Source organism: Hemitrygon akajei, chromosome 31, assembly GCF_048418815.1.
Source record: "Hemitrygon akajei chromosome 31, sHemAka1.3, whole genome shotgun sequence".
Lineage (NCBI taxonomy): Eukaryota > Metazoa > Chordata > Chondrichthyes > Myliobatiformes > Dasyatidae > Hemitrygon > Hemitrygon akajei.
In genome coordinates, this window is record NC_133154.1 from 17,520,404 (window position 1) to 17,546,535 (window position 26,132).

The 26,132-nt window shown below is 41.3% G+C and overlaps 1 protein-coding gene across 4 annotated transcripts in view; it reads right to left on the reverse strand.

The window, feature by feature from the left end:
* Positions 1 to 2,932: 2,932 nt before the first annotated feature.
* Positions 2,933 to 26,132, reverse strand: part of tcf20 (transcription factor 20) — a 66,744-nt gene continuing 43,544 nt past the window's right edge. For 3 of the 4 annotated variants that reach the window (XM_073033565.1, XM_073033563.1, XM_073033566.1), the window contains 4 exons: positions 8,900 to 8,993; positions 6,618 to 6,667; positions 4,451 to 4,537; positions 2,935 to 4,120 (listed from right to left, as the gene is read on the reverse strand). In XM_073033565.1, coding sequence (XP_072889666.1) covers positions 4,490 to 4,537; positions 6,618 to 6,667; positions 8,900 to 8,993 — 192 coding nt within the window. In that variant the 3' untranslated portion in view covers positions 2,935 to 4,120; positions 4,451 to 4,489. Of the gene's footprint in view, positions 4,121 to 4,450; positions 4,538 to 6,617; positions 6,668 to 8,899; positions 8,994 to 26,132 lie in introns of all 4 variants that reach the window. The other variant, XR_012096867.1, reaches the window with a different exon arrangement.

The following is a 26,132-nucleotide window of genomic DNA, read 5'->3' on the forward strand; positions in this document are numbered from 1 at the left end:
ATCACAGCTGCTCAATCATCACTGACTTATATGGTGTGAAATTTGTTTTGCAGCAAAGATACAAAAAGTCTGTAAGTTACGAAAAAAAACGTAGTTAGTGTTCAAGGATGGTTCAGAAATCTGATGGCAGAGGTGAAGAAGCTGTTCCTGAATTTTTCAGTACAGGTCTTCAGGCTCCTGTACCTCCTTCCTGATGGTAGCAATGAGGAGGTGGCATTTCCTGGATGGTAAGAGTTCTTAGTGATGGATGCTGCCTTCTTGAAGTACCATCTGTTGAAAATGTCCTCGATGGTGAGGAGGGTTGTACTTCTGATGGAGCTGGTTGTAATGCAAACCATCAAATTCCTCTCCGCTGAACATGCATAAAAATTTGTTGGCGTCTTCAGTGACAAACAGAATCTCCTCACTCCTAAGTAGAGTTGCAAGTATGTCTTCTTTGTGGTTGCATCAACATGTTGGGCCCAGGATATATCTTTCAAGATCTTCATGCTGCTCACCCTTTCTACCACTGACCCCTCAATGGGAACTAAAGTGTGTTCTGACTTCTCCTTCCTGAAGTTCACAATCAATTCCTGACTTTTGAGTGTGAGGTTGTTCTTGATTTTCTCTGGCCATTTCCCATTCATTGATCTAGACTGCACTTACAGATATCTGTGCAGAGCAATTCCAGATTTCCTCCCTGATGCCCATTTTGGGGAATGTGTCCATCATACATTTTATGATATTCTCCAATCTGTCCTTGGGAATCCACATCCACAGTGGTAAGATGAAAAATTACAATGATTCAGAAACCTGAGAAGATCCTTCTCGTCCATCTTGTATGGGGGTCCTCCTATCCTGAGACTATATACTCTGATTTTAGATTCTTTGCTGAGGGAAACAACCTCACAACATCCATCCAGTGAACAATCCCTCCCCCACCCCCAGAACTTTTGCTTTAGGAACATCAACTGACATTTTTAACTCCACTGCCATACTTAAAACAGGAATTTATCAAGTGAAGCTAAAGAAGATCAGTGCTATGTTCAGCACTCTGTACCCTCCTTGCAACTTACTTCAATCGATCATGAACAATCTAGAAGTGACTTGTTCATCCCTATGGTTTTGTAAGTATGCTAGTCTTTGATATTCCCTTAAAGTGATCTCATGAACAAATCTTTCTGTGGATTGTTTTGGGAAATCTAGATGATCACACTGACTTTGTGGTTACAACTTGAACAAAATCAACATTATAAAAATACTATTTCTCTTTCATAAGTCCATGTTCACTCTAACTGCAACATCATTTTCTAGGCACGCTGCTACTATTTCTTTATGATGGACCCCAGGACCAACGTTAGGTTAAAAAAAAACAGCAGGTACCTCAAATTAAGAATAAAAACAGAAATATCTGGAAATCCTCAGGACGGGCAGCATCGCGTAGTGAGAAAGAGTTAATAATTCAGGCTGATGACCTTTCAGCAGAAGCAAATATCCATGATAAGCTAGAGGTTGTGTGAAGACAAATACAAATTATTTAACATTTCCTTATTCGCCATTAATTCCCACTTCTACTACTAGAGGACCAGCACTTACTTTTGCCAGTCCCTTCCTTTACTCAGACCGTTACATTTCTTGGTGGCTTACTCTCATCCTCAGTTACCAAAGTTTTAGAGAATACTGGAGACAGCTGATGCTGAAATCTGCAGCCCTGATGCAGGGTTTTGACCTGAAATGTCGACAATTCCTTTCCTCCCACAGAAACTGCTCAACCCACTGAGTTCCTCCAGCAGACTGTTTGTTCTCTTAGTTAGTCACTGTTGTTTTCTAAAGTTCTCACAACCCCTATTCTTATCATTACTAACTTTTAATTTAGCCTAGCTTTTCCCTTTTACATATTTTGATGAGAATAATGCAGTATTTCATTCATTACGAGCACTGCTTATCTCCCACTTTGACTTTTAATATCTAATTTCCATCCACTATCACCTAACTCCATTCACACCCATGTCACTGTCTTCAGGATATGGCCTTCACTCTCAGACTGAATGTAAAACTTTAATCATATTCTGATCAGACTCCCTCAAAAGGATCTCATACTAATTATTTCTGCCCTGCTATATTTAACCAGTTATAAAACACCTGGCCCTACAGTAACTGTTTGAGCAATCTGTCTCATTGTTAAATCACTGTTGGTCTTGTACTATAAAAATATTATAGAGTGAGGAAATGGTCTCTTCAGCCCTACTAGTCCATGCTGACCAAACCCATATCCCTCTAAACCTTTTCTTTCCATGCACCTGCTTGATGTTGTTGATGTAACTGCCTTAATCATTTCTGCAGCTCATTCCATAGACTGAACACCCCCGGGTGAAAAAAGTTGCCTCTCTGGTTCTTATTATATCTTTCCCCTCTCACCTTAAACCTATCACCTCTAGTGCTTGATTAGCCAACCCTAAGAAAAAGATTGTGTGCATTCACACTATGACCTTCATAATTTTATTCACCTCTAAAAGGTGAGATTCTTGGCAGTGTGGAGGATCAGAGAGATCTTGGGGTCCAAATCCATAGGACACTCAAAGCTGCTGTGCAGGTTGGCTCTGTGGTTAAGAAAGCATACAGTGCACTGGCCTTCATAATCGTGGGATTGAGTTTAGGAACCGAGAGGTAATGTTGCAGCTCTATAGGACCCTGGTCAGACCCCACTTGGAGTACTGTGCTCAGTTCTGTTGGCCTCACTATAGGAAGGATGCAGAAACCATAGAACCATGTTGCCTGGATTGGGGAGCATGCCTTATGAGAATGGGTTGAGTGAACTCAGCCTTTTTTCTTTGGAGCAACAGAGGATGAGACGTGACCTGATAGAGGAGTACAAGATGATGAGAGGCATTGATCGTGTACATAGTCAGAGGCTTTTTCCCAGAGCTGAAATGGCTAGCGCAAGAGGACAAAGTTTTAAGGTGCTTGGCCGTAGGTACAGAGGAGATGTCAGGGGTAAGTTTTTCACACAAAGAGTGGTGTGTGTGTGGAATGGGTTGTTGGTGACAGTGGTAGATGTGGATACGATGGGGTCTTTTAAGACACTCCTGGACAGGTACATGGAGGTCAGAAAAATAAGAGGGCTATGGGTAACCCTAGGTAATTTCTAAGGACATGTTCGGCACAGTTTTGTGGGCCGAAAGACCTATGTTGTGTTGTAGGTTTTCTATGGTTCTAAAAGAAGACCCCTTATTCTCTTAAGATCCAACAGCTCAACCTCCAACATAACCTGGTCCTTCGAGTTCCAGCAACATCCTTGCAAATCTCCTCTACCTTTTCTAGTGTAGATTGACCAAAACTGGACATACTTTTGCAGACTCAGCCCCATCAACGTCTGGAAATGATGACAAGAAGTACAAGTTTGCTTTGTCACATCAGAAATACACATCTAAGGCCAAGACATGGGGAGTCAGGGATAGGTAGCAAAATCTGGACCCTGGGTCTTATTGGCCGCATCCAACAGGGACCAATGCACAATCATCAGCAAATTCTATTACTGTTGTAAACAATTTAATAACTATATATAATATAATATAATATATATATATTGAATAAAACACCCAAAATAACACTGAACATACATGGGCGAGCTCTCACCACTATACTGTCCTGCCATGGTCAGCCAATGGAGGAGGAAGGGACAGAGAAACAGGAAAAAAAGGTATTTGAAAACCAAGAGTCACTGATATATTTAAAATAAAAAATAAAATATAGAATCTAGGCAGTCCATCCTCTCAGACTGAAGCCATTTACATTAGAAGATTGAGCCAAGAACGATCCAGGGTGCGAGGTCTCAGCTCTGGGTCTCTGCAAGGTTAGGGGGAAGGGGGTGGTTTCAGTAGAATCCCCCCTATCCCCACCCTGGATACCCCACCCTTTCCAGTCAGGATGTCTTCTTGTTGTTTTGTTCACTGCCCTGTGGTTTCAAGATATCGGGGCTGCAAGCGCACAGGTCCAGGGTTATTTTTGCTCCAAGTCCTTTAACCGGCAGTTCTTTGTGGTTGCAGTAAACAGTGGGCGTCCGGGGCTGAAGACACACCCATGGAGTCACCCTGTCCGATACCAGAATCATGTCGGATTCACCGTCTTTCAACAGGAGGACCTGCAGGGAATAAGCCAGGAAAAAAAAGGAATCAGATGATTCTGCTGTGACCTCATAACCCCGCATGGGTGCCCCTTCCCACTGATCAACCCCTGCTCTTCATCTTACCCTAACATCACGCCTGTCTCTTATAACAGCACACCCACTCAACCTCCAAACTCACACACACAGCTTCTGTACTCTTGACGCCTCTCACTCTGCACCCAGCAAACTGCACACCCACAAACTGCCTCCTAAAGTCATCTGCCAAAATTTACCTGCTTCCTCATTCCTCTCCCAAATTTACTTGGTGCTTTCCCCTTCTTCACGAGTTATTCATGGCCTGCTCACCTGCTTGTGCTGTGTCCGTGGAGAATTGGAGGCCTCTGCTCAGCCTCGCTCCGACTGCTCTGTACTGCTACCTTTTGTAGCCCTGTGCTGGAGAGAAAAAAGCCCTGCAATTTAAATCATTCCTTCCTTTGTAACACATGACGCAGGCTGGTGGGAGGCAATTAGTTCGGCATTGTCAAATGTACTGAGTTACAGTGAAAACGGTTTTCAATGTCATCCGTACAGATCATTTCATAGCACAATACACTGAGATAGTACAAGGGGAAAGCAATAATGGAATGCAGAATATGGTGTCAATTTTTAAAAATGCAATTGTTAAAAGGATTGGAAAAAGCTGTACACTCAGCCAGTTCCAGCCTCCCCAGCATCCAGGGCATCTTTAAGCAGCAATGCCTCAAAAAGGCAGCATCCATCATTAAGGAACCCCCTCGCCCGGGACATACCCTTTTCTCATTGCTATCATCAGAGACGTGGTACAAGAGGCTGAAGACACACACTTGAAAGTGATGCACTCATTTTCAAGGACTCTTCATCTCATGTCCTCCATGTTTATTGCATTTTTACTTATGAATATCATTTCTTTTGTATTTGCACAGTTTGCTGTCTTTACCCACTGGTTGCCTGCTCTGTTTGGTGCAGTCTTTCATTGATTCTATTGTGGTTACTGGATTTGGATTTATTGTGTATGCCCACAAGAAAACGAATCTCAGAATTGTATATGGTGACATTATGAATAGTGCAAGAAAAAAGTTTGTGAACCCTTTGCAATTACCTGGTTTTCTGCATTAATTACTCATAAAATGTGGTCTGATCTTCATCAGTATTCACCAAGGACGTGGCTGATGGTCAGACTTGGGAGTAGATTGCAAATATTCTAGGCTGTATTAATATTAAGGTGGTGTTTGCATTGGATGTCTTGAAAAACAGTAATGTGGCTAAGTTCCCAGATGAGCTCTACCCCAGTATACTGAGGAAACCAAGGGAGGAGATGGCTGGGATCTTTGTATCCTTTCTAGCCACAGGTGAAATGCAGAAGTCTGTGCTGGTCCAGAAGATTAAGTCACATGGTGAGCTGGTAAACTGGATCCAAAACTAGCTTGATTATAGATGACAGAGGGTAGAGGTAGGGGGCTGGTTTTCTGATTAGAGGCCTTTGACCAGTGGTACCCTGCAATGATCAATGTTTTACAGGGAGAAGTTGAGAATAAATTAGCCATGATCGAACGATGGAGCACTCGTTGGGCTGAATGTGGAGACAAAAGCCAGGGAGTATAATGAAAGGAAAATAATCCACCAGCATGGCTTGAGCTACAGTGTTGTGGCCAATTCGTAGTATCAGTTTTATGGATACACAAGCCTGGTAGAAGGCACAACACAGATTTACCACAAAGGCTACAAGTAGCTTTGAGGAGATTTGATGGAGGTCTTTATTTGAGAAGTTGAAACAACGAGGGATAATTTCAAAAGGCTGAATGAAACAAATTTCATAAGGCAAGAGGAGATATGAGAGGCTGAAAGTGCTGGAAATCTGAAGCAACACACAGACACTGGAGGGATGCAGTAGATCAGACAGAATCAATGAAGGAAAATGGATAAATTATGTTTCAGGTTGACTGTCTATTTCCCTCCATAGATGCTGCCTGACCCTTCTATCCCTCCTTTTGAGATCCTCCTGTGCCTTTGTGTTTAATATGCCAAAGAGTGACTTGAGAGCAATAGGGGTGCAGGGGAATATCTAATGAACAATTACAATCAGGTGAGAACCACTGAGAACTGAGAGAAAACTTTGGATAAACACACTGGAAAGAACTACTTACAGCTCTTTGTTAGAGCAAGCCAAAAGATGTTCCCAGAAGCAGGTACATCTCCTGGGTAGGGGCTCTTGACAAAACACCCTCCCCCGACATCCGAAACATGGAGGAATCAATCCCAAGACTCAGAGCATTGCACAAACTAGGAAGCATACTGATGGGGTGGCACAGATAACTTGTTCACACAGGACAGGAAGATGGTCAGTGTTGTGACACCTGTCTTTCACCTCCGTATCCAAGCCATGATGGATCTGCCCTGGGGTGAAGTGGTGGGAAAGGTGGGGAAGGATCACAGAGCTTCATCCTCCAGCTGTCTCCCATTGTGGAATAAAGATTACCAGGTTGAAATTACTTACCTTGTGTTTGGGGCATTTCATGGAGAAATTCTCTTCATTCAGAAAGCAATCTGAAAGAGAAAAACATTGTGATGAGATGGTGTAAGCTAATTCTGAATCCCAGGGAAGAGTTCATTCTTTTAAGCTTTACTTAATGATACAGAATGAAATAGGCCCTTCGGCCCAATAAGCTGCCCTGCTGAGCAACCCACCTACTTAACCCTAGCCTAATCACAGGACAACTTACAAGGTCCAATTAACTTATTAACCAGTATGTCTTTGGAATGTGGGAGGAAACCGGAGCACCTGGAAGAAACCCTTGGGCTCATGGGAAGGACACAGAAATGGCACAGGAACTGAACAATGAATTCTGATGCCCTGAGCCCGAAGTATGTTGTACTAACCGCTAAACTGCTGTGGTTTCCTAAATTTAAACAAACTAAAGTTAGAAGCTGGGAGGGTACAGCCCAGGAGGATAGAAACTGAAGGAGTGTCACACTAAATATTTGGAATTGGGAGTGTTTTTGGCCAAATGTTCTACAGCAGGCTTTTATGTTCCATATAGGACAACATACCTTTCAATCGTGTGTTCATCTATTTTTCTTTTTATTTGGACACTCCTACAGGAGCAACTTCCAGACCCCTCAGCAATCTGGTGAAGAATCTTGTTCAAAGTTCTCTCCCAATGTATGATGTTTACAAAAACAAAACTCCCTTTCTGTACCTATGCTACCGTTTGCCATAATCTTAAAGACCTCTGTTAGTTCATTCCTTATTGTGCCCTTACTCCAGAAAAGTCTCATTCTGCTTGCTCATGTGAATCTTTTATTTAAAGCATCTTCACTTTTGTCTCCACATAGGTTTAAATACAAAACCCAGAACTATTCAGAGGACAGTAAATGATCATTAAAGAATTTTTATGTTTAACAGTACTTCTCTACTCTTCAGTCCTCTCTCTAGGAACTAGACTTTCATTCACATTTCTTAAAAAACAATGCCCCATTTTGCCAGCTATAGTGATCTGCATCTCATTCAATTTTATTTCCCTATTCTGTTCATTCCTGAATTTTGTTTGCATCTTTGTTGGTTATTAATATTTTTAAAAACCCATTTTAATTATTTTTCCTGTCATCAGTTTTAATCTAACAGGTTTTAAGTGTTTGTTGGTTCTATTTCCCATTTTAACTATGGCAATCACATCAGTTGTTCATCATTCCTCAGACATGACTGCTTTAACATTTATAGGATATGGGCAGCAACTATGTCCTACCTTCTTTCAATATGCAAATATAGTAGACCTGAACAAGTCTGGTTAACTTTTATCAATTATTTCTCTACTTACTAATTTAAATACTTAAATATCCTTTGGGTGTTGTTCCAACACCACATCCATTGTGTTGTCTACCCTGGATAAAACTACTTACTCTTTCATATGTGGTACCAACAACACATCTGTCTATCCTGCCTATTACCAGTAACTTATTAATATTACTACCATTTCAAGGTCAATCTTGTAAGCTATCGTTATTTTTTATTTGACCTGTAGCATTTATAGAGAACTTTGTATCCTCCAGTAATTTAATTCTATACTTTGTCTGCCTAGTTTGATTTTTCTTCCTATTTTAATCCTTCATTCATTAACACTGTTATAGGTAGGAGAATCTTATTACTCTTTTCCCGGATTCTCTTCATCATTGTTTTAAATGTTTCCAAATATTATTCTATCCATTTTTAGCATCATTATCCAGGTACTTGCATACACCTACAATAGTTTTTTTATGCTATAATTCTTTTACAACTTCCTTTTTTCTTTAAACTATGTTTTCCTAATTTTATAATGCCACTGCCTTCAGATTCATAACATTATCACCAGAATCTCTTCTCACCAGATTAACAAAAAGACACTCAATTTACCTTTGCCACTAGATCTCTGACCCCACTGGCCCAGCTGTAGTACAGGAGGATGAGGAACATGCAAGTTATGGATATCAGATTAAGTACAATAGCTCTAAGCTAATTTGATAAAGATGGGCTGAATGGTACTTTATTATGACAGTCTGTGCATTGGCAATGTTACAGGAGCCGATAGTCATGAATAGATGTACCATATGACAAGACCTGTACTGAGCTGTATAGGAGCAGTGTGGGACTCATTTAATTTAGATCGGTTCCACAGTCTCACAGCCTTTTAGCAGCGTCTCGGGCTGCTCTAGCTGCACTGTAAGCATGCCTTTCCTAGCAGGCAGACCAACTTCTCAACCTGTGATCAAGACCATCACCCACCCGGTCCTCACCATAATTACCTGCTTCCAGAGCACAGATGTAGTGATAGTTGAGTGGGCATCCCTTGCAGTAGCAGCCCAGGGTAGCGCCAGGCTCCTGGCAGTGTGAGCATTTCTGGGGGAAGATAAGAGGACACAGAAGTGAGGGAGAGCTCAAGTATCAGAGCAGTGGATTAAAAGTGTGATTGCAGCACGCTAGCAAGCAGTGGCCCTTTAGAAACCTTTCTTCCACCAGCACTTGCACCACTGGCACTTTATATGTTTATATCACGACACTTGGTAAATTTCAGTGGCACCACTTCTTACCGGGGAAGGGTACTTTCAATATACAAAGAGAAGAAGTGGTACCCTCTTAGGTACAAGTTTAATGCTTCATTCCCAGCAGTGGGTAAGCTAGAGGGAAACAAGATAGCACAAAGGTCAAAGAGGCTAGATTAGGGAAAAAGGAACGAGGAGGAAAGAGGCAGGCAGATTGGGAGACCAGGTGGACCAACTGACAGGAGACGCAAGTGAGCAGAATCTTACAAAAAAACAAACTAATGCAGAGAGAAAGGAATGGTATGTAGAGTGTGAAAACTGGGACAATTTTTCTTTATTCATGCAAAAGAATTGGATTTTGCAGGCTGAGCCAAAACTTAATTGCTGGAAAAGGTGGTGTGAGCTGCCTTGAACAGCTGTAGTCCTTGAGGTGTGGATGTACCTGCAATGCTGTTCAGAACTGCAAGAATTTGACAGTGAACAAATGGCAATACATTTCCAAGTCAGGAGGGGAACTTCCAGATGAATGCTAGTTTTACAGGACAATGCAACAGTACTAACATAAACTTAAGAGATCAAAAGAATTTATAACAGTTGTCTAAGTACTAATTTCCCCTATGATTTGCAGAGGTTTCTGATCACCATCACATTTAATAACCTGACTACTGATCACTCTTATTCCTCACCACTACAAGGAACGATGTCAAAAGAAAGCAACTTCCATCATCAAGGACTCCCGCTGTCCAGGCCGTGCTTTTTTCTCACTGCTGCCATTGGGAAGGTGGCCTTAGGGCCTATAGCAGCCAGTTCAGGAACAGTTCTTACCCTTCAACCATCAGGCTCCTGGACCAGTGTGGATAACGTCACTCACTTAAATGCACACACACACACACACCCTGCATAGCGCTGATGTTACAACACGGTTATTCAATTCTTTATTGAATTTTTTTTTTAATGATAAAATTTCATACTAAACACTTAAAACCTCTCAAGAGGAAGCACCATAACATTCAATCAGCCAATGAGAGCACTTTACATACGCTTTAAGGCACTCACAACCAATCACATATTAGTTCACGCTCTGCCTCCCCCGTGTACATAAACATTTTTGCTCCCTTGCCAATTTATTCCATTTTTTTCACCCATAATGTCTGGAAAATGGTCAGCAACTTCCAGTGAAGGCAGTACATCTAAGATGTCTAGGAAAAGCATTAGCATGGATGTGAAACTGCAAGCAATACAGCGTTTGGAAGCTGGTGAGTGTCTGATTAATGCTGGCACCTCTTTGAAATTTGCAGTGATCATTGATAATGACCCTGACTGGGACCGAAGCAATAAGGCAAAGAGAGGTGTTCTCAACATGACTTCCTGCTACTGAGAATCGCTTCATGAGAGGAAACTTAAAAGGCAGTCAAATCTCGACAGCTACTTGAAGAAGAAACCGAAGTTGGAGGAGTACCCACAGAGTACCCTCCTCTAAGATGTAACCACCACCCAATTCCCTCCACCGCTGCTGCGATGTGTTGCTGCTCCACCTATGTCCAGATTAGGTCTATTTGCGTGCTTGCTACTCCAAGAATTACTGGGTATACATAAAATAACATACATTTCAGGTTTGCTTTTTTTAAAAAAACAGGCATGTTTGTTCATTTACATAATTTTATAATGACCCTGCACAACACTGACCCTGCACAACACTGACCCTGCACTCCACCTGAGGAACACACCCTCAGCGTTAAGTTGGGTCTGAGCATAGATAATTATTGTAATTGCTTTATTTTTTTTCCATATTTATCATGTATTGCATTGCAGCTGCTAAGTTAATAAATTGCATGACACATGCCGGTGATATTAAACCTGATTCAGATTCTGAACTGATTCCACAACATATGGAATCAATTTCAAGGACTCTACAACTCATCTTCTCAGTATTTATTTATTTATTGTTGTTATTATTTGTCTTTTTTTTTATATACTTGCACACTGTCTTCTTTTGCATGTGTGTGAGTGTGTGTGTGTGTGTGTGTGTGTGTGTGTGTGTGTGTGTGTGTGTGTGTGTGTGTGTGTGTGTGTGTGTGTGTGTGTAGTTTTTCATTGATTCTATTGTATTTCTTTGTTCTATTGTAAATGCAAGCAAGAAAATTAATCTCAGGGTAGCATAAGGTGACATATATGTACTTCGACATTAAATTTACTTTGAACTCCAATGGAGGATTGTTATTTATACAGGGGATCACGCTTAATGCTCTGCAATGGTCAGTCAATTCTATCTGTGCAGGCCCAGTGACAAGTGAACAGATGCTGAACAAACCAACACAGGAGTGGAGGAGTCCTGGCACTCTTTCCAGTTTGTTAAATGGTAGAGTGCTCCTAACGAGTGTGAGGGTTCCTGCACATGATGTTGCTGTCTGCCAGCTACGAAAACTCTTCAATTATATCATCCAAGTGATGTACGCTTTTCCCTTGCCATGACAGATATTAATGACCACCATCTAATCCACTTATCACCATCAGCCCGGTGCTAAAACACAGGCAGCTACAGAAAAATCTCAAAGACCCAGAACAGGTATGTCTTTTCAGAAAGCATCTCACAAGTAACCTCACCAACAGGACCACAGTGCCCACAGCATCTGTACTGCCCCATAAGTCACCATGTCTGTCCAGCATGGAGGGGCCGCTACACGGGATCCGAAAAGGCTGCACAGGTTGCAAATTCAATGAGCTCCATTGTAGACATCACCTTTTGAAGTGTTCAGTATCGATCATTCATCATTAAGGATCCCCATCACTCAGGACATGATTTCTTCGTATTACTACCATCAGAGATGGGGTACAAGAGCCTGGAAGACACACACTCAACATCTTATGAACAGCTTCTAGAGCTTCTTCATGGTCTACTCTACAGGGTTGTGAAAGCAAGAGTTGAAGAGATTGTGAAGGCATTAGTAATGATATTTTAAGAATCATTTGATTCTGGAATGGCTCTGGAGGACTGCAAAATTGAAAATGTCACTCCACTCTTTAAAAACGGAGGGAAGGAAGAAGAAATGAAATTATAGGCCAGCTAGTCTGATTTCAGTGGTTGGGAAGATATCAGAGTCTATTACTAAGGACATTTTGGGGTACTTGGAAGCGCAGGATAAAGAAGGCCAAAGTCAGCATGGTTTCCTAAAGGAGAATTCTTGCCTGACAAAATGGTTAGCTGCTCAACAAGATAAGGTCCCATAATATATACAGGAAAGATTCTAACATCTATAGAGCATTGGCTGACTGGCTGCCAGTGACTGGTGGTGTTCTGTAAGGGTCTGTATTGGGACCACTTCTTTATATGTGAACAATGTGGATGACATAATTGGTTTCTTCCTCTTCTAATGTCTCTACTTTCTTTTTCTGGGTAGCTGAGGCCCTGTTAGGGTCTTTGATCTACAGCGGCTCTCAAACTGCGGTTTGGCATGGCAGCATGTTGGCGTTCTTGGAGCTCCCTGATCGGCCACGTTTCCAACATTTTCAGGTGCGGCTTTGTGCAGCCCTGCGGACGTGAATTCTCACCAGTGTCGTGAATCGAAGTGCAGTGGGAGCCGGAACATTGAGGATAGTGAGAGCAGCTGTTGGGGGCCTCTGTACTGCACTCAGTGATCGATCGCTTTCTCTTTCTCAATGGTGAATGAGAGTTTGTTGTTGATTCTAGAGTCAGGAAACGCGAAATAACAAAAAACACTTCAGACTGACTGGAACATCAAAACAGTAACTGTTTGTCTCCTCTCTCACTGTGGAAGGTGCAATATCTGTCTCTCCTTTGTCAGTGAGAGAGAGAGCCTAAGAGATGTTGAAATGTTGGAATGAACAGATTTTTTTGATTCACTGTAGTCCATGGTCTCCCTTTGGGGGCTTTGCTGTTGCTTGTATACTGGGTGGTGGGAATGCTGTTGCTTAAACTGGAATAAGTGTGGGGAGGGGGAAGGGTTAATGCTGCTTGTACATGGGAGAGGGTAGGGGCTTTGGGGTTCTTGCATTTTTTTTCTGTCTATCATTCTTTGGGGCATTTTGCTTTGAGGATGTCTGTGGAGAGTGAGAGTTTCAGGTTGTACATTGTATAATTTCCCTGATATTAAATGGAACCATTGAAAATTTGCAGACGATACAAAGATGGGTGGAACAGCAGCTAGTGTTGAGAAAGTAGGGAGTCTGCAGAATGACTTGAACAAATTGGGAGAATGGGTAAAGAAGTGGCCGATGGAATATAGTGTATTGGGAGTCCTTGTGCAGGATTCCCTACAAGTTCAGTCAGAGACAAGGAAGGCAATTGCAGTATTGGCATTCATTTCAAGAGTAGAGTATTAGAGCAAGAATGTGATGGTAAGGATTTATAGGACATTGGTCAGACTGCACTTGGAGTACTGTGAGCAGTTTTGGGCCCCTTATCCAAGAAAGGATGTGCTGGCATTGGAGAGGGTCCAGGGGAGGTTCACAAGAATGATTCCTGGAATGAAAAGGTTAACGTATAAGGAGTGTTGATGGCTCTGGGCCTGTACTTGTTAGGGTTGAGAAGAAGGGGCGGGGGGGGGGGGTGTGGAATCACATTGAAACCTATTCAATATTAAAAGGCCTAGATAGAATGAATGTGCAGTGGATATTTCCTATAGTGGATGAGTCTAGGACCTGAGGGCTCAGTCTCAAAATAGAAAGACATCCATTTAGATCAGAGATGAGGAGGAATTTCTTTAGCCAGAGTCTGCTGAATCTGTGGCACGGCTGTGAAGGCCAAGTCATTGAGCATATTTAAAGTGGAGATTGATATGTTCTTAATTGATTACAAGGAGGCAGGAGAATTGGGTTGAGAGGGATTAAGAAATCAGCCATGATGGAATGGTGGAGCGGCCTAATTCTGCTCCTATGTCTTACATTTCTTTTCCCCCTCCACCTCTAGATTTCTGAACAATGAACCGACCCATGAACACTAATCACGTCACTGTTTCTGCTCTCTTTCTGCACTACTTATTTAATTGTATGTGTATATTATTGTAATTTACAGTATTTAATGTATTGCACTGTACTGCTGCTGCAAACAACACATTTCACAACATTTGCCAGTGACATTAAACCTGGTTCTAGTTCTGATGACCAATACCTACGAAGAGATTTTTGGCTGCTGAAATGCAGGGTAATTATCCAGAGGTGTGAGGTGTGCTTGGATTGGAAATTCCAGCACTTTCTCAAGAAGAAAACAGCTCCACAAGCTCCTTCAGGCCAAGGACGACAGAAAACCTGTGACCTAAGGAACAGGTGGTGGGTAGAAATACCACAGAAGGGTCAGCAACTCAAATTACCCAGAACAGGCACAGATTCTTCCATGCCATCAACACAAAAATCTACGACCATAGCATGGAGAAGCACGTGTCTGCTCTTCCATTTATTAAGATCGTGGATAATCATTAACCCTATGATCTTTAAATTTAAAGATTTATTGACCTGTTGTGAATATATTCAGCCTCCATGTCCATCTTGGTCAGAGAGTCCTAAAGATTTATTACACTCTCTCTTTTCTAAATGCCAACCCCATTTTCCCCCAGTCTGTGTCGCCTGGTTCTAGACACCTTAGCAAGGGGAAACATCAACTCCAATTCCATGCTGCCAAGCCCCTCAAGAATTCAAAAACAAAATGCTAGCAACACTCATGTGGGCATCTATGGAGAAACAAAGAGTTAACGCTTCATGTTGCAGACCCTCCATGTGGGTGTTGTTGAAGGATTTTTAAACTGAAACTTTAAACTACAGAAGCTGCCTAACCCGCAATTTTTGTTTTCATTTCAGATTCAGCACCTGCAGGGTTTTAAGGTATTCTCTTAAGAATTTTCCAGATTTCAACAAGGTTACACTTTGATCTTCTAAATACTACAGTACAGGATCAATGTGATTAATTTCTCATTTCACAAATCTGCCACTTACAGGAATTAATTTGGTAAACTTCCGTGGAATCCCCCCATTATAAATGTATCCTTCATTTAGTTAAGCCAGACCTTAACATAATGTTATAGTTGTAATCTCACTACTGCTCTATATAATTGGAACAAAACATGCTTACTTTTATATTCAAATTGTCTTGCAATAAAGGTCAATGATAAATGGAAATCAGGAAATGGAAATGAGAAATGAAATGGGGAATGCTGGAAATATTTGTGTCAGGAAGCATCTACAGAGAGAAAAGCAGAGTTATATATTTCATGTAAATTACCCTTCATCATCAACCTGAAACATTAACTGTTTCTCTCCAAATGATGCTGCCTGACCTGTGATTTCCAGTAATTTCTCACTTTATTGTCCCTAATAACTACTTGCTAATTAACTGTGTGATTTTTGAACAAGGACACAAGGGTCCCTCTGAGACGAGCCCATCCATTTTCACACCATTTAAAAACACAAGATTTACTGGTTATCTAGTTACCTCCTCAAGAAGCTAACACGACTTTGTCAAATATGATTTCCAATTCTCAAGTTCCTGTCAATTCCCCACTTGTTCTCATTATTTGAGGGTATTGTTATCACTACCACTTTACATGGCAGATTCTAACGTGTTCCCTACCATGATGATGCCACACTAACTGGTCTAAAAATTGTTAACTTTCTCTTTAAAGGTTATCTTTGCTACCTTCCAATTTGCAGGAACTACACAAGAATTGACGGAATTTCAGAAGATGACAATTAGTGCATCCACTTGTCTGAAGGTCACCAGATCCCAGGGATTTATCATCTTTCATTCCCATCAATTTCTCCAAATGAACACTGATTTCTTTGCATGCTTCATTTACTTTAGAGCTGTTGATCTTCATTATCTCCAGGTGGGTTGCCATGTCTTTGTCCACAAAGATGCAACAAAATTTCTCTGCTAGTTCCTCTCAAAGTAAACCCCTACTCAACCAATTTAATACCTTACTTCAGTCTAGTGGGTGCACATTAATCTCTTCCTCTATCTATACAAACTCAAGTCTGTTTGCCTTGATAAACTGAAATTTTCTCAAACCTCAGGCTTTGGTGTCACTACTTTGAGCAAAATCTACCTTCAACTTCTCCTGACTGGCACACTTGTGGCACCTGTTCTTCTATCTTCTTTAAAAAGAAAAATACATATATATCCATTCAAGTCTGGATGCAGGATCAGCCATGATGGCATGGCAGAATAGCCTAATTCTGCTCCTATGTATTATGGCCTTATGGATGTGGGCTTTGTAAGCAAATTAATTACCAATCCTAATTGTCCTTGAGAAATTGGTGCTGAGCTGCCTACCTGAACCATGCTATCCTCCAGGTATGGATGTACCCATAATGCTGTTGGGGATGGAGCTCGAAGATTTTGACCCAGTGGTGAAGATATGACAATACATTTCCAAGTCAGGATGGTGTGCAGTTTGGATGGCAACTTCCATGTGGTGTTGTTTCTGCCTGCTCTGTCCTAATTGGCAGAGGTTTTGAAGATGTTGTTTAAGGAGTTTTGGTGAGTTCTTGCGGTACACCCTGTAGATAGTACAAACAGCTGCTACCATGCACTGGTGGTGAATGCTTGTGGATGAGGTGCCTATCAAACAGGCTGCTATGTTCAAACTTAGGGTGTCAAACTTCTTGAGTATTGCTGAAGCCGCACTCACCCAGACGAGTGGAAAGTATTCCATCACACTCGTAAACTGTAAATATTTTTTAAGAAAACATTAGCCATTGCTAGTTAACGGACATATTTAATGTAGCTTTCCAATTGATGAGCATGACCTCGTGCCTCATGCTTTCTAATGTTTCTAACAAACTATATTTGAATAAAACTTTAATATTTTGATCCTTTAACTACAAAATCACCAATAAATCCCTTCTCATGGCACAATACTGCATCTAAGCTACCTGTCCCTTCTATTTATTTTAATACATGCAGTACAATGGGTAAAGCAGATTAGCTTTGAGCCTAATCATACCTCAAGCTATGAAACTGTAGCCATTAAAAAAATGATTGAGAGAAAGGCAGGTCTGGTCAGCTCAGCATTCTAGGGCATGTATGTTTCACATGTGACAGAGAGGTTTGCATTAATGTCATCACTTGGAGGGCTCATTCAGCAAGATAACACAGGTAGAACTCAGTTGCAATCTGTATGATGGACCTACACTATGGGCCTCCTGATAGTCAGAGGTAACTAGAGGAAGAGATATGCAGGCAGATGTTAAAAACAAGTTTTAGTTATCAAGAATACTAACTTCCCTAATATTGACTGGGACTCCCTTACTCTGCTTAGATGAAGCAGAATTCATCAGTGCATCCAGGAGAGTTTTGAAAAACAATTTGCAAACTAATGGGTTGAATTATTAGGGACAGGAGTTATGAGCATTTGCAGAAGCAAAGTCTCTTTAGGGGTAGCCAGCTGAGTGTTTCGAGGAAGTGGTAAAACAAATTGAGGAACGTGGATTGGTGAATGTGGTGTACATGGATTTCAGTGAGGTATTTGACTAGACTCCCTCCCTTGTTAGGCTCATCCAGAAAGTCACCAGGCATGGGATCAATGGAAACTTGGCTCTGTGGATTTAAAACAGCATGCCCACAGAAGACAAAGGGTGGTAGTGGATATATTCTGCCTGAAGGTCTGTGATTAAGGTGTGTGCCACAGGGATCTGTTCTGGGACTTCTGCTCTATGTGATTTAATAAATGACTTGGATGAGGAAGTGGAAGGGTGGCTTAGTCAGTTAGCAGATGACAAGAAGGTTACTGATATTGTGGCTAGTGTAGGTTGTCGTGGGCTACAACACATATACAGGATGTGGAGCTGGGCAAAGAATTGGCAGGTGGAATTCAATCTTGAAAAGCATGAAGCCATATACTCTGGAAGGTCAAATTGGAAGGCAGAGTACAAGGTTAATGGCAGGATGGAGTGTGGAGGAACACAGGGCTCTTGGAGTCCAAGTCCATGAATCCATCAAAGCTGCCATGCAAAATGATATTGTGATTAAAGCAGCATAAGGTGTGATGGTCTTCGATAGTCGGGGAATTAAGTTCATAAGCTATGAGGTTAGACCACATTTGGAATATTGTGTCCAGTTCTGGTTGCAGCATTATAGGAATGATGTGGAAACTTTAGTGGGTGGAAGGATTTATAAAGATACTGCCTGGATTAGAGGTAGAGTGAGAAAGGAGGATAAAAAAAACAACTTGATAGAGGTGTATAGATCATGACAGGCATAGACACAGTGGACAGTCAGCAACTTTTTCCCAGAGTGGCAATGGCCAATACCAGAGGACATCTATTTACGGTAGGTGGAGGAAAGTTTAAGTGGATGTTGGGGATAATATTTTTTAAACACAGACCGTGACAGGTGCCTGAAATGTAGAGGCTGGTAGAATAGAAACATTTAAGAGACTCTTTAGGTAGGCACATGGATGTAAGAAAAACTGTTTATGGGCTGTGTAGAAGGGAAGGGCTAGATTAATCATGGAGTAGGTTTTTATGAGGTCTGCACAATATCATAGGCCAAAATGGCTCATGCTGCGCAATGTTCTATGTACATTCTATGGCTCGTGCTGTTCTATGCTCTAATGTATAGATAGTTCTACTAGGGATGGTGCAGTACTAAAGCATTTATTGAGGAATGGGCCTACCCAAGTGATCAAAGTTTCAGCTGCAGAGCATGTTGGGAACAGTGCCCATAATTGTACAAGTTTTAAGATCTTTATGGACAAGGATAAGATTTGTCCTCTGGTAAAAGTGCTAAATTGGGGAAAGGCTAATTATCACATTATTAGACAGGAACTGAAAAAAGATTGGAAGTGGCATTATTGGGGAAAACCCACATCTAACATGTACCAGTCTTTAGAAGGCGAGGTGATAAGAATTTAAGACCAACCTGCTCCTGTCAGGATGAAAGCCAATGATGACAAGTTTAGTCAAAAAAGAACATGGAAGCATATGTAAAGTTTAGGAAGCTGATATTGGACAAGGACCTTGAGGGATACTGTATAAAGGAAGCAGAGAAAGACAAAGAATTTTGGGAGCTAAAAGGAGCCATGAAATATCCTTGACAAGTAAGATTAAGGAGAATCTGAAAGCATTTTATACGTATACTAGAATCATGAAGGTAGCTATGGAAAGGGTAGATCTACTGAAGGACATAGGAAAGAATTTATGACTCGAGCCAGAGAAGTGGGTCAGGACCTCAATAAGCATTTCATATCAGTAGTCACCAAGGACGTGGATGATGGTCAGATTTGGGAGTGGTATGCAAATATTCTGGTGTTTGTGTTGGATGTCTTGAAAATCAGTTAATGTGGATAAGTTCCCAGATGAGATCGACCACAGTATACAGAGGGAAGCATGGGAGGAGAGGGCTGTTTTTTCTGATTGGAGGCCTTTGACCAGTGGTACCCTGCAATAATCAGTGCTGGGATCTCAGTTGTTTGTAACATCTAACATCTATTGATGACTTAGGCAAAAATATAGGTAGTCTGAAAACATTAAAATTAGTGGAATTAGTGAAAGATTTGTGAAATTATGAGGAAGGCTGTCAAAGACCAATGGAAACTTGAGAGGAGGAAGGGCAGATAAGGGTTTAATCCAGAGAAATGTGAGGCGATGCATTCTGAAAGGTCAAATGTAGAAGGGACGTACAGGTAATAGCTGTATTAAAACCATTCAGATCATAGAAATCTACCCTTAAAGAATTCACAAATCACCCATATCTGTGAGATCCAGAATAAAATTTATCTCTGGAATTTGTGAAAAGTAAATAAATCAAGTGAAACAATTTTTTAAAAATCAACTCGTAATTCAATATGGATGCGCGAACAGCATTGTTTTATGTTATGGAAAAATCAAAACACTCCATTTTCTATTAACTCAATCACACTCCCATAATGCAGGGATCACCTGTATGTAGTGAATCGCAGCACTATTGATGCACAAAGGGATCTTGGGATGCAAGTCCATTGCATCCTGAAAGTGGCAACACAGGTGGATAGTAGCACACACAAAATGCCGCAGGAACTCAGCAGGCCAGGCAGCATCTATGGAAAAGAGTAAACAGTTTCAGGCTGAGACCCTTCACCAGTCCTAATTAAGGGTCTCAGCTCGAAACATTTACTCTTTTCCATAGATGCTGCCTGGCCTGCTGAGTTCCACCAGCATTTTGTGTGTGTTGCATGGATTTCCAGCATCTGCAGATTTTCTCTTGTTTAACACAGGTGGACAGGGTGGTAAGGACAGCATTCGTGGGTACGCCTGCCTTAATCAGTCAGGGACCTCAGTATAATATTAGAAGTCACGTTGCAACTGCATGAAGCTTTGGTTAGGTCATGTTTGTAGTACCTTGTGCAGCTCCAGTCACCACACTAAAGGAAGAATGGAAACAGTGCGGAAGTGGTTCACCAGGATGTTGCCTGGACTGGAGTGTAGTAGGCTGGACAAACTTGGATTGCTTTGTTTGGAATGTTGGAGACTAAGGGTTGACTTGAATGAGGTATATTAAGATTGAGAGAAGCCTGGATAGGGTACACTGTCAAAATCTTGTCTCCATATTAAGGGCATCAAAAACAAGAGGATATAGACGCACGAGAAGAGGAAAGAGCTCTTAAAGTGGATCTGATATCCAGAGGAAATGGTGGAATCAGGTAAAATCACTATGCTTAAGAGAGATTTAGACTGGTAGTTATATATGCAAGGCATAGAAGGATAAAGTCCTAATGTGGCCAACTGGGATTTGTGCAGATGGGCAAAAAGGTCAGTATGGAAGGACAAATTTCTGTACTGACCACTCTCTGTCCCTCTCAGTCTTTTTCCCAAGATGTAAACGTCAAATACAAAAAGGCATAAGTTTACAGTGAGAAGAAAAGTATAAAGGAGATGTTGCAGTTGGAAGTTCTCACCAACTTCAAAAGGTCATCAATTGTACTGGTGCCCAGGAAAAGCAGAGTGAGCTGCCTCAGCGAATATTGCCCAGTAGCACTCATATCTACTGTGATAAAGTACTTTAAAAGGTTGGTTAAATTAATTCCTGCCCAAGCAAGCTGCAATTTGCCTGTTGCCACAATACATCTACAGCAGCTGCAATCTTACTAGTTCTCTACTTAGCCTTATATCGCCTGGACAAGAGTAATACCAACATCAGATCACTGTATATTTATTTAGTTCAGCTTAGTGCTCAACACCATCACCCTCTCAGTACTAATCAATAAGCTTCAAAATCTGGACCTCTATACCTCCCACTGCAACTGAATCCTTGACTTCCTCGTCAGGAGACTACAGTCAGTGTGAATCGGAAATAACATCTCCTCACTGACAATCAACACCAGAGCACTTCAAGGATGCATGCTTAGCCCCTCGCTACACACGAATGTGTGACTTGGCACATTGTAAATGCCATCAATAAATTCATCAATGTTGGCATAATCTCAGAAGGTGAAGAGCATGTGTACAGGAGTGAGCTATATCAGATGGTTGAGTGGTGTTGCAACAACAATATTGCACTCAATGTTAATAAGACCATGGAATTGATTGTGGGCTTGAGGAAGAGGAAGTTGAGGAAACACACAGCAATCCTCATCAAGGGATCATCAGTGGAAAGGTGAGCAGACTGTGTTCTTGGGTGTCAACATCTCTGAAGATCAACCCTGGGCCCAGCATATTATGCAATTACAAAGAAGACATGTAAGAGGCTATATTTCATCAGGAGTTTGAGGAGATTTGGTATGTCACCAAAGACTTTACATCTACAGATGTACCATGGAGAGCATTCTAACTGGTTGCATCACTGTCTGGTACAGGATTGGAAATGCTGCAGAAGCGTTTAAACTCAGCCAGCTCCACCATGGGCATTAGCCTTTACACCATCGAGGACATCTTCAAAAAGACAACATTCATCACTAAGGACTCACAACACCCAGGACCTGCCTTCTCATTACTACCAGAGAGGAGGTACAAGAGCCTGAACACACAGACATTCAATGTTTTAAAAACGGTTTCTTCCCCTCCATCATTAGACTTCTGAACAGACAATGAACTCATGAATACTACCTCACTATTTTTGCACTACTTAATTAAAAAAAATATATTTATTGTAATTCATAGTATTTTTTGTCTTGCACTGTACAGCTATTAGAAAACAAATTTCATGACACAGTATATGTCAGTGATAATAAACCTGATTCTGATTCAGACACGAACAGATAAGGAACAAAGGGAGGTGGACCACGTGTATGCAGATGCAATTAGTTTAGATTGGCATTGTGATCATTTCAAACTCACACCAGATTTTGCCTTATACTACTGAAAACTGCCCTCCTTCAATTTAAGACCTGAATTCCACTACCAACCTTATCTTTTTCACTGACTACTTTGACATACAGCCATGTCCACCATGAAGGTCAAGAATAGCTTCTTTCCTATTAGGACTCTCAACATACTATTTTTAAAACCCCTCTTGAATGAACTTTCAAGAATTCTACCCTATCTAAACCTCTTATACTAAGGCAATCCTAGTCAATATTGGGATAGTTAAAACTCCATTATCACGACCTTATCGTTTTTACACCTTACTGTGATTACTTACATATATGGTCTTGTGGGTCCTGCTGACCATTGGGAAATGTATAGTTGAAAACAATGGCCCTTTTCTTATTTCTAAGTTCTATGTTTACAGCCTCATTGGCTAATGTCTCCAATGTATCCTCCCTAAGCACTGCTATAATGCTTGCCCTGATCAGTAGTACTACACCCCTCCCCTTTTGCAACCCCTCTGCTGTAGATAAAACCTTTATGCCCTGGAACACTGAGCTGCCACTCCTGCTCTTCACTCAACCATCTTTCCATGAGTAGTGCATTATCATAATTCTGCATGCTGATCCACCTTAGCTATGATGTTCCTTTCATTAAAGTAAATGCAGTTAAATCTACCTAATCTTGCTTGCTTCCCTACCCCTTTGTCTATATAAAGTGAATGGCAGGGCTCTTAGGAGCATTGATATATAGAGGGATCTTGGGGCACAAGTCTCAAGCTCCCTAAAAGCAGTAACACAGGTGAACAGGGTGGTAAAAGCTGCATATGGTAGGTTTGTCTTTATAGGTCAAGGCACCCGGTACAATATGGGAAGTCATGTTGCAGCTGTATAAAATTTTGTTTAGGTCACACTCATAGTATTGTCCAGTCTGCCAATTGGACTTGCTTGTTTTTGTTTAAAAAATGAATGATTTAGACTCTCCACTTTGCAATGTCACTCTGGATCCCAGACCCTTGACTTACTAGCTGAAATTGTCCTACGTTGTATGAGTGAACCTTTCAATTTTCTGATCAAAAGTAATTTCACTCTACTGCCTTTATCTTGTTCTTTGATATCAGGACTATCTTCTTTTTCTATTCTACCTCTCTTATAAAAGAAAAAGACCTTGAAATATTCATTTCCTAACCTTGGCCACTTCAGAAGTGTGGATCTGTATTAGCTATTAGATCTGACCATTTATTTACCATTAATTCTCTCATCCTTGTACAAATATGCATTCAGACAAGAGTCTTTATTTTGCCTTTTCGCTATTTTTGAGATGAATTTAGTTGGCCTTTTGATTACTAATTCAATTGGTGCAGTACAACATTGTGAGACAAAGAGACTGCTCCTGTGCTGTATTATGTTCTATGTTCCCTTGCTGATTCCAACCGGAGATATCCTGACTCACACTGGTTATCATTACCCATTTTACATAGCTGCCCTATTACTTTTGCCCATGTTCTAACTTCCAAAATTTCCCCTCACCAGAACACTCCCACCTTCCCATGACCTCATAAGATGACTTAAGAGTCCAGACACCTTGGGTCCACCACACTGAGAGCCGAGTACGGGGGAGAACATATCAAGGACAGAGGTGCACAGCCCAATGGAACAGGAATAACTCCTGGACTGTGAATCTGACCTTGAGACAGTAAGTCTTGACTCCATTCCAGGTCAAACTACCTAGCAGCTTCACCTGCACTCCACAAGCGATTGGGAAGAGAAGAATAACTCAAGGGACCTCAGAGATGCTGCAATCTTGAAGATCTTAAAGAAAATAAATAAATCTGTTTGTGATTGTGATTAGAGAGAGATAGTCAGGATTTTCTTCAACTGCTTCCTCCCAGCAGCGAGAGAGTTGCATCCCAAACTGCAATGCAGATTCTGCCCAGTCACACTAGACATGATCTCCAAGAGAAATGCAGTACCAACTATTATACATGACATTATTGTTCTAGACACGTCAGACATTTATAGAGGTACCAGCAAAATCCTCCAGATCTACTGGCAGGTGAACCTACATCAACCTCACCCAGCGCTGATCTCACAACAGTCACTCCACTGGGCAAGCCACACACAATAACCGACACCAGAAATGACCAAGGAACTCTATCATGGCAAGAGAACACTTTTCTGTAGGGTCAGAGGAAGTGATTTAAGGATACTTGCAACATCTTCTTAAAAAATAATATTCCTGCCTTGTTGGATTTCCTTAGCAATGGTCACTGAAAGTAGAGCAGCAGAATTTGGGAGGGCATTGAGAACCTTGAGTCCCTTTGTTGGGAAACATCTCCTTGACCTGTCAAGGACTTTGTTTTATTTGTGGCAGAGTCTGTGATACCCTCATTGGTGTCATTAGAACTAAGAGTGAAAACGTGTCACTGATCTTCAGGGGCTTCCACAGAAGAAAGTAATAATACAATTGAGACACAGCATTGGAGATAACGATCAGACACTAGACAATACTGAAGTGTATTACTGGACCTTCACATTCAGAAACAGTTGTACTGAGGCTACAGCAATGCCTTGATAAATGAAGAGTTATGGGGGCACAACCATATAAGTTCTCATACAGCTTTGAGGTACAATACTGAAGACCTGATTATCACTATACAGAGGGACAGAGTACTGGGGCACAGATTATGCCATGACACAAACTGATACCCAACAACAATGGCACAGCCATGTCACTGTGCAGCAGAGGTATAACACTAATGGACACAAATCAGTCACTGCACAATACTAAGATACAGAATGAGTGACTCTTTCTACGGGTGTCACCTGACCTACTGAGTATTTCATGCCTTTTTGAGGTCCATTTATGGACACAGATCTGATTAAGCACAACATGGAGGATGCAGACCCAGTACTATACAGTTTTGAGCTACAGTTTTAGGAATCAAATCTTTCAGGAGGGCAAAGGTAGAGTCAAATCCATCAGAACCCTGACAACAAAAGGGCAATAGGTACTTCATTTACATTATAGATACAGCATTGGGGATAGCTTTGTCACTACTTAACAGTGGTATAACAAACAGCATGGTCACAGATTTTCCACAATACAACAAAATAGTATTGTACAATAAATTTGCCGAGAAGATTAGATATAAAAGATATAATGTTGAGGGTTTATAAGCTTCACTTGGAGTATTGAGGGCAGTTTTGGGCTACTTCTCTAAGAAAGGATGTGCTGGCATTGGACAAGGTTCAAAGGAGGTTAATGAAAATGATTCCAGGAATGAAAGGCTTATCATATGAGAAGTATTGGATGGCTCTGGGGCTGTATTTATAAGTATGACTGCTGGGAAGGGGGAGTCTCATTAAAATCTACCGAACGTTGAAAGGCCTCGATAGAGTGGACATGGGGGGGGAATGTTTCCTATGGTGGGAGAGTCTAAGACCAGATGACACAGTCTCAGAAAAGAGGGACATCCATTGAATAGAGGGACTTGGCTATGGAGGCCAAGTCATTGGGTATATTTAAAGCAGAGGTTGATAGATTCTTGATTAATCAGGGCATGAAGGAATACGGGGAGAAGGCAGGAGATTGGGATTGAGAGGGAAATGGATCAGCTGTGATGAAATGGTGGAGAAGAGTCAATGGGCCAAATGGCTTAATTGTGCTCCTATATCTTAAGGTCTCATGGTCTTATATAACCCTGGGGTACAATACAGGGATCAGATTTATCACAGATAATCACCGCTCAACAAGGAGAACT